This window comes from Polistes canadensis, unplaced genomic scaffold (assembly GCF_001313835.1).
Source record: "Polistes canadensis isolate GaletaPanama2010 unplaced genomic scaffold, ASM131383v1 scaffold_40, whole genome shotgun sequence".
NCBI lineage: Eukaryota > Metazoa > Arthropoda > Insecta > Hymenoptera > Vespidae > Polistes > Polistes canadensis.
The window spans coordinates 147,800-157,411 of NW_014569587.1; the positions used below are offsets into that span (position 1 = coordinate 147,800).

The 9,612-nt window shown below is 25.7% G+C and overlaps 2 protein-coding genes across 2 annotated transcripts in view; both read left to right on the plus strand.

Annotated features, from left to right (window-relative positions):
• Nucleotides 1-9,612, plus strand: part of LOC106784760 — a 13,437-nt gene that overhangs the window by 612 nt on the left and 3,213 nt on the right. The gene's annotated exons all lie outside the window — the stretch shown is intronic.
• On the plus strand, nt 1,778-9,532 carry LOC106784742 (cilia- and flagella-associated protein 61-like). The gene is made up of 24 exons (XM_014744595.1): nt 1,778-1,953; nt 2,076-2,210; nt 2,761-2,859; nt 3,270-3,602; nt 4,065-4,141; nt 4,224-4,345; nt 4,569-4,704; nt 4,791-5,038; nt 5,173-5,304; nt 5,395-5,429; nt 5,520-5,736; nt 5,945-6,210; nt 6,308-6,505; nt 6,603-6,728; nt 6,807-6,871; nt 7,026-7,177; nt 7,288-7,501; nt 7,634-7,899; nt 8,066-8,278; nt 8,355-8,459; nt 8,544-8,621; nt 8,718-8,834; nt 9,135-9,203; nt 9,344-9,532. The coding sequence occupies exons 1-24, from the start codon at nt 1,778-1,780 to the stop codon at nt 9,530-9,532; spliced, it is 3,768 nt and encodes a 1,255-aa protein (XP_014600081.1).

Sequence of the window (9,612 nt, forward strand, 5' to 3'; positions counted from 1 at the left end):
TATATATATATATATATATATATATATATATATATATATATATATATATATATGTATATGTATAGTATATACCATTTAACGAGTTTGCATATCTAATTCCTTTGCTAATTCCTTCGACGAGAAATTTGATACAGACTAACAGTGAACGTTTGTCGACTATAACTAATGTTTGTACAGTTCTTATTTACAAATGTAAATCTTGTTAATGAATTTTATTATGTATATTGACGAAAGAAATATCTAAAAGGATAAAACGATAATCTAGATCAAAGGAAACAAAAATAATGGAAAAATTTGTATATTTTTTATTATTTGTATTATACGTGTATATATATGGTGTTTGTTTCTAATCCTCTCTCTTTCTTTTTCTTTCTCTTTCTTTCTCTCTCTCTTTCTCTCTTTCTCTCTCTCTTATGGTTCAACGAACGCCGGAATGTTTTTCAAGTTGTAGGAGTGGCTTCAAACATGATCTTATAACGCGGGTATGAACGTGAGGAGATGAATGGCATCGATTCAAGAATCATTTTTCGCGTCGGTAATTACAAATTATGAGATCCCTTAAGATAAAATGTGAGAAAGATAGACGAAGAAAATCGTTCAAGAATTTATACGCTATTATTGTATTCCAATTGATTTTTTCTTTATCTTCTTCTTCTTCTTCTTCTTTAAAATATTCTTACGCATCTAATTTATATAGGAATACGATATACAGTTAATGTATTTTTATTATTTACGAGTACTTTTCTACAAATGCTTTTTGAAAATGATCCAAAAGCAATTGTTATATTTATATAACTATTTTGAAAAATTATATTAATAAATTAAATAGATTATCTCTTAAAGCGTGTCATTAAAATTTCTCGGTAACACATATTTTCTTTAGAATTGAAATAACAATATTATATTATTTGTGTAGTGTATTATAAATGTAACATAGATAGAGAGAGACAAAAATCTAAAATCAAATGATCATTTTTTGGCGAGTTAGATTTTATATATCATTTGTTAATAATATTGTTTTATATTGACCAAGAATAATAATAATAATAATGTTTTGTAATTTGAAGAAAATATTGATAATTTTTCAATATCGATCTATAAAAATGCGTAACGAGTTAAAATATTTCCTGAGTTTATGATACTGATAATAAATTTAAGAGTGTAAAATCCGGACACCGGCTATTATCTTTTCAACACGGAAATCCTTTTAATACGGAAGATGAAATTAATATCTGTTATTTTTTCATTTACATATATAAAACGTTGCATATCCCGTATATATACGTGATAGGAAATACTTAGAAGGGTGTGTGTGTGTGTGTGTGTGCGTGTGTCTCTGTGTACGAGTGGATACTTCCGTTCGTACAATCGCATTGTTCAATCGAACTTTTAAAAGGGGATATAACATCTTTCAAGTAATTGTCAGTTTATTAAAAAGGATAATACGAAGAAGAAGAAAATATTTCGTTTTACGTTCGATCCTATATATAATCTTAAATAACATAATAATCATTTTGATAGGTATTTTTTAACGACTTATTAATGTTTTTTATTTTTTTTTGTTATTTTTCATAACTTGACAACGCCACTGCGTTACGTCACTTATTCAAATATACATATATAGTTACATATCATTTGTGTGGCAATCTTCAAACGATACTTATTATACACACTCACGTTAGAGTTATACTTCACCTTGACAATTGTTATCATCTACCAAAATATTATTTGATTTTATTTATACGTTTTAATATAAATTTTTCAAATTTTCTTTAAAATGTTTAATATTGGTACATGTATGATCGAGCCCAATACTGGAAGATGTAAAAAAGAATACGTTCCACGAATAAGCGGTTATCGTCGTGCCTTACATTCTGATTTACCAACATTGGAACGTTTAATATCAATCAAAACTTATGACATATTTGGAAATATCGATATTGGACAATTATAGTAATTATTTAAATGATCATAATATATATTAATATCAAATTTCGAATAATTTTCTCAATATTCTACATTGGAATTTAACATATATTTATTTCATGAAATTTCAATGAGAAATACATTTACAGCGAATCCTCCTGTTATACTGTAATTCAATACAACGAAAAAGAAGATATTATATCAGGAATATTTCTTTGCAATTATCCTAATATTCCATCAATTCCAAAACAGGAATGGCTTCATTGTTTAACATTACATTATAAGTAAATATAATATANCGAGATTTCATTTCATTTCGTTCTAGCATAAAAATGATTCGATGATTTATATTAATGTTATAAATAAAAATTCGATATTTTATGAAATATTTATTTTTTTTTTTAAATATTTCTTATACAATATATAAATCAAAAATCTGTTTAATTTTTTTGTATGTATTTTATTTATTTATTTTGTTTTCAAATAGCATTGAAAATATTAAAGAAAATGATACGATGTTCGTTCATTGTCTCGTATGGGACAATCGTTATATCGACAAATTTTTCGAATATCTTCTTGTCGCTTTATTCGACATAGACGTTCATTGTTTCAACATTATTCTTATACTCCCACCTCAGATAAAACCAGGTAAACTTTTCCATAGATACATAGAGTACATACTTACTTAGTCATGTCTACTACTGATATCGATTCTTCAATCAAGATCTTTTTTTTATTTATCCTTTATGTGTATTCTTCCTCATTCTCTCTCTCTCTTTACCGATATTTTATTTTTCTTTCTTTAGAAAATTCTTTCACACGTCACATGACCAGAATAGTTCCAATAGATTTCAAGGATACTTTTATGGTGCAAGCTTTGTACTTGAGTACACGATACACTGTTATTCCAAGATTAAAGATTCGTCGTGCTGTGTAATTATTATTAAATATTATTATCATCATCTTTAGGTTTTTTTTTTAAATACTGTTTTTTGTCTTTCATTTAAAAGTAGACTGTAGGGTTTAATTTTGTATTGTGTAATTAATATTATTAGAAATATTTTCACTCTTATTAATATTTAATATTTTGTAAATTATTCTCTTTGTTTTATATTGTATTCATGAGGAATATTGTTATGTTGATATTATGAACATTTAATGGTTTTTATTTTCTAAATAATTCAAGTTTTATGTCCACAGTCTTCTTTTTATTTAATTTTATATTTTTTCTTTTTGTATACGTGAAAAGAGTATTGAGATAATAGTTATTAACAAAAATATTACATTAAAAAAAAAGATATATATATATATATATATTATTCGTTCGAGTTTTGATTATACAGGGAGGAAGATAACGACGACATAATACCGATAATCGATGCAGATTCATCCTATGTAAAAGAATTGTATGGGGAGTATTACATAAGCGAAATGATTCGCTATCCTGACGGTCATCGTCAGTTAATCGTTTCTGAGGACGACAATGGTTTGACTACTGGAGTGATTTGCCTTAACTCGAACATTGACGTAGATATTTTAAACGAAAATTTTGAATTAAATGTTTATCGTGGATTGAGAAAACCACATGAAACAGATGATGGTATTGAAATATTTCAAAAAAGTACAAGCGAAATTTTGTCGAAAAATTTCTCTGGAAACATGCAGGATTTATTATCGTTAGTAAATATTTTAAATATATAAATATATATAAAACGTTTACAAAAAAAAAGTCGCTTTATCGAAAAAGAAAAAGAAAATTAATATGGGTGTTTATTAAAATTTCAAAAACTGATTGTCCACTATACACATATTAGAAGATAAGTAATATTATTTTATCTATAATAGATATTTTATAATTTAAATTCTTTTTTTTTTTAAATATAAATTTTGTAAAAATATATACACTTCTATATAAGTTTGAACATATTTATAATATATATTTCAAGATATAAATCTTTTGGTTAGAGTTGTTGTTTAAAAAAAGTATGAACTTATGATGCTTGTATTTCAAATACTTATATTTTAAAAAATTTACAATTTTTTCTATTCTCGGTAAAACGACTTTTGTGCGTGACATATATAAAAAAGAGAAAATATAATTATTATATATATATGCATAATAAAATATTTTTATTTAGAGATAATGTTAAACTCGAACGAAAATCAAGTGCAATGATCGAGAATAAAATTGAGACTAAAACTAATTTCGAAAATGGTTAGTAAAATAATTCACATTTCTTTTTGCATCATCAAATATGAAAAATCTTATAATTAATCCATGTAAATATATACAATAGATGAAAAACTTCAAACGAATGATACAGAAATTAAAGAAATTTATAATCGAAAGGTATCTTTGCCCAAAGAAAAAAAACACGTTCGTATCAGCGAAGTTTATAACAACGACGAACAAATAATAGTAAGCATTTATGTTTATATTCTTTCTCGAATAATAAACTTAATTCTCTACTTTTTTTTTTTCTTTTTTTAACATTTACTTCGAACGTCAATCAACTGTTGTGTTGATTGGACGCACGTGGATTATTTTTTTGTTTGTTTGTTATTTATATCTTTAGAAAAAAGAAAAAGATTTGACAAATATTAATGTAATTCGATCGTCGTTGCGTAAACATTTGTCGAAGGAAGAAACTTTTCACGAATCTAAAGACGAACATTTCGTGATGAATATTAAAAATTCTGATAAAAATGTCGGATCAATGATACCCGATCATTTGAATGTAAACGTTGCGTTTGCAGATGCAATTAATCAAATACCGAGTAAGAATAATTAAAAAATTTGTTAAAATCATATTTAAATTGATTAATATTTTATCGAATAAATAAATGTGATCGTATCGTCATAGCTTTGGAGGAACATCATTTCGTCAGATCAAAATCAAATCATATCGAGCAAAAGATTTTCACGATTCCAAATTATTACGGTAAAGTAAATGCATTCGTTATAGAAATGTTTGCTGTACGAGATGACATTGGCAATCGTGGTACCCGAGAATTTTTGGAAACTACTTTCGAGTGTTTCCCTGATTTAGATTACTGCGTATTACTTTTACCATCTGCTTACTCGTACTTTTCATTTTTGGAACAATTTGTGGTAGGTACGATTTGATACAAAAAAAAAATTTTATTTATAACTCTGTGTATAACACAAAGTAAAGATATTAAATGAAATATATTTATTTATAATTAATAATATTAATAAATAATAAATAATATATATATATATAGCGAGTACCATTGAGATGTAACAAAGATTTTCCTATGTCTTTGTACTTGTCTCACAAGGCAGTACTTTTCGGAGAAATAAAATCATATAAAGCTAATTTATCCGATAGAACTAAAATTGAGAAATTTTTAATAAATATTCCAAAATGTAAAAATATAATGAAAGATTTTAATCGATCTGTCAATCAAATTAATAATAACGATCTTAATAGTTATATTTTCAAGTCAGATAATACTATTATTGGCTTAGCTATTGTATGGTAATTAAATAATACACACATACCCTTTGTAATATTTCAAATTATATTTTTATCTCATAATTTATAATAGATTTTTATTATAAATTTTAGCATCGAAAAGGATCACGAAGAACTTAAAAAGAACTTTCACGTAGAAGATTTTATCACGAGACGATATATATTTAACGAAGCTTATGGTCGTTTATTACATTTCGTTCTTATGCCAATATTTTCGATTAATCAGAGATATTTCTTTTGCGAAATTATGCGACTAAATGACTTGACGATTCTTTATTATCGTCTATACGAGGAAGAAGGAAGTTCACTCGTGAGTTTTTTTTTTTATTCTCACGAAGAATACATAAGTACTATTTACGAAGAACAATTTAAAAAGTTTCCCCTTAACGAACAAAGTATGAGAAACGAATCGTAGATAATTAGAACAGTTAGATCATTACAGTTTAATACACCATCGATAATAATAATAATAATAATAATAATGATGAAATGGTGCTAACAAATTCACACGTTTTTAGACTAGAACTCAGTCATTGGTATCTTGTTTGCACACCATGGTACCAGTTAATCCCCGTAGAAGAATAGAATACAAATTTTGTGATTGTTCTTCGACAAATAATATCACTGATGAAATATATAAAAATACAAATAATAACAAAGTATTTACACTATTTATGACGACACCGAGAATTGCAACAATACCAAACAAGATCATCGATACAAAGATAGTCGTCGTAGGTGGTTCCGATTGTGGCATAGCTTTTGTCGAATTTTTAGCATTAGGGTAATAGATTGTTAATTCTATATAACAAATTGTTTATTTTTTTATATGAATATTTGTTTAAAAAAAAATAAAAGAACACGTATATTAATGTATCAAGGTATCAACAAAATTTCGTTAACTTTACGAATTTAACTTTGATATCACCTAATGGATTGCCATACGAAAAAAAACATAATGATCTTAAATGGGATATGATGATACCGTTTAAAGGAAAATATTGTCGGGATTATCGACACCTTATTACCAGACGTGCTTGGATTAATGTCGTTTACGGAACATTATTAGCGATTAATAGGTAATAAAATCATTGTACGTTGTAAAGGTAATGACCTTGGTTATCTTTTTTTTTTTTTTTTTATTTAAAATGTACGACATGTTTCTTTCTACAACAGGAAGGAAAAATACGTGACTGTAATGGATCAAGGGAATTTGAGTTACGACTTTTTGATATTAACTTGCGGTCTCCAATATCAAAAGACATTATTCAGGGATAAAAAAATGGAGACGCAAAAGGAGGGGTACACGCTTTTGAATTTTATTAATCGAGAAAAGTATTATTTATTTATTATTATTATTATTATTTATCTTTCGTATAGAGATATCACAAAATCGGAAATCATTTGGAATTGTTTAACTATTAACGATGATGTCGAAGCATACGTTTCGTTGAGAAAAATTAAATCATTGACAAATAATTTCAAAGATAAAAGTATGCTATTATATATATATATATATATATATATATATATTTGTGTGATATTAATTATACAATTATAATATAAAAATATATGATTGATTTTTTACGTGTTTTATAGAAGCCATTGTATTTTATGGTCATAATATCGATTGTTATTGTGCTCTTCATGGATTATTGAAACATGGAATTAAAGGTTCTTGGATTACTTTAATCGAACCTAAATTAAAATTATGCGACCGACACGACAATGTTTTCTTTTATAATTGCGAAGTATGATGAGAAAAATATAAATGAACTATTATACACACAATATATTATATATCAATAATTAATTATTGATAATAATGTGTAGAAGAATAATAAAAGGATTATTATAATAGGTTGATACAACCATAATGAATTCCATTTTGGAAAATGAAATAAACATTCTTTTAGGATGGAACGTAATTAATTGGAATTTATTAGAGGAATGTAAAAATAATAAGAATAAAATCACATCGATCGTTGTAAGATCAGGAAATAAAATTCGAACCATTCCTTGTGACATTTTTTTCAATTTTTATAACAAACAAATTGATACCAATTCATTTCTAGGTAAAATAATATATGTAATATATATATCTTTTATATAATATTATAATACAGGATAAAATAAAAGTTTTTAGGTGTAAAATATAAAAAAAAAAACGAATTAAAATATAAGATTGAATAAATGAAATAAAATAGAAACTTTTGGTTTATCCTGTATTTTGTGTCTGTGTTTCGATAGATTATACGCAAATTATTTTTCATTGATTTTAATTATACATATATATATTCCAGCAATTTGTCGTGCTGGTTTAGTATTTGATGGTCGTCTGGTGATAAATCCTGAATTTCGTACGAACGACCCATTTGTATTCGCAGCTGGTGCGATTACCAAATATTCAAGAAAATTTCAAGCTGAATTATTCGAACACAAGTATTACAGTAGCATAGAGATTGGCGAAAGAGTTAGTAGATAATTAAAAAAAAAAAACAAAAATTGTTCGTTATTTCCATATTTTTATAAGTTAAATTTACTTTAAAACTCATTCGCTTTTTTTGTTTCTAAGAGAATTTGCGTGAATTTTCTGGATTAATATTTAATTGATCTTTTCTTAAAATTCGAACAAATAGCTCGGTAAAGTTATTCGCAAAGTGATAGAAATTTATCAAGAACGTAAAGGTAGATGCGATCATTTTGACAGAAGTAAATCGAATTTATTATTACCGGAATTTCGATCACCGATCATTGTATCCTGCGTATTACCTGGTGATTACCATTATCTTTACGTCAGCAGACCAGGAAACAAATTACCACGTGATATTTCTATAAAACAATCACTTTATGTAAGAGTTTTTTTTAATAATATGATATACTTTATTATTACACTTGATTAATTAAAATATTTGTATTATTTATTAGGGTGACGTTATGATAACGGGTAATTGTTTATCCGAAATTGGTTACTTTCGTTTACGTGTAAATTCACGAAATTTTGTAGATTCGATCACGTGTTGCAGTAAGAAGGTTTATATCAATGTTAAAAGTAATGTAATTAACATATTTCATTAGAAATTCTATTTATTTTTGTTGTTATAAATATTATTGTAGAATTTCGAAGTACACCATATGATAGCTTTGTACGGAAAACACGACAGTATGTTAAACGAAGTTAAATATCGTTTTAAAGTAAATCTTTTCATGTTCTTCTTTTTCTTTTTTTTCATTTTATTATTATTAACTCTCATTGAATTTTTCTAATCTGTGATACACACTTTTAATTAGAATTCTCTTATTTTGGATTTTTACGCATACTTTCGTGAACCATGGGCTATGGCATTGTTTTACGACAGATTCGAATGTTTGAGAGTAGAAAATCGTGCCACTTTGTTATCCAAAACGGTAAAATACATTTTTAAATATATTCTAAATATATTTTATATAGGATGAGAGAAAAAAATTTATAACTTTTTTTGAAATAATAATATATTTTTTTTTTTACAAAATTATTAAATCCACAAGTAGACTTTTAATTTATATTATCTAAAAAGAAATAATCGATTAATAGCATAACACCATGAAAATCTAATCGTAATATAATTTACACGTTTTTTAATAAGATTTTTTAAAAAAATATATATAAGTAAATATTTGAAAGAATATTAGAAAAAAAAAAAATTAGAATTTTTGTTCGTAACACAGAATGTTTCTGGTGGTGATTCCTTGATTGAAGATTGCGTGCGTGCTTTGTTAAAATCTGAAGGGAATGAGGTGAGTGATGATACTTTTAAATAGACACGATCGATCGTTATTCGATATGACTCATTGAAATATGATATGCTTATTATCTCCAGTTCATGCTTTTTAAAATGTTATAACATATATATAAAGAGCGTGCCTTTTTATTATAGATATCAGAAAAGGATCGTAATTTAATAGAGAAAAAATATGTTGGATCTGTTTATCAGCAAGAAATAGAAAACAGTATAGTTGATTTTCTACAATTTTCCGAAGAAGATTTACCTGTTTATTGTACGCCACGTTTCGTTAGATGGTTATACGCTGATATCGAATCTAGCCCATTATTTTTTGAACAATGAAATTATATTTTATTCTTTAACACGTTGATTATATATATATATATTTACTTATATTTATATGTAATTTAAATAACATTAGA

Coding starts and splice junctions, on each gene's coding strand:
- LOC106784742 (XM_014744595.1), top strand. CDS start 1,778: ATGTTTAATATTGGTACATGTATGATCGAGCCCAATACTGGAAGATGT. Junction 6,729..6,806: donor ATGGAGACGCAAAAGGAGGG/GTACACGCTTTT, acceptor TCTTTCGTATAG/AGATATCACAAAATCGGAAA. Junction 6,872..7,025: donor CGATGATGTCGAAGCATACG/TTTCGTTGAGAA, acceptor CGTGTTTTATAG/AAGCCATTGTATTTTATGGT.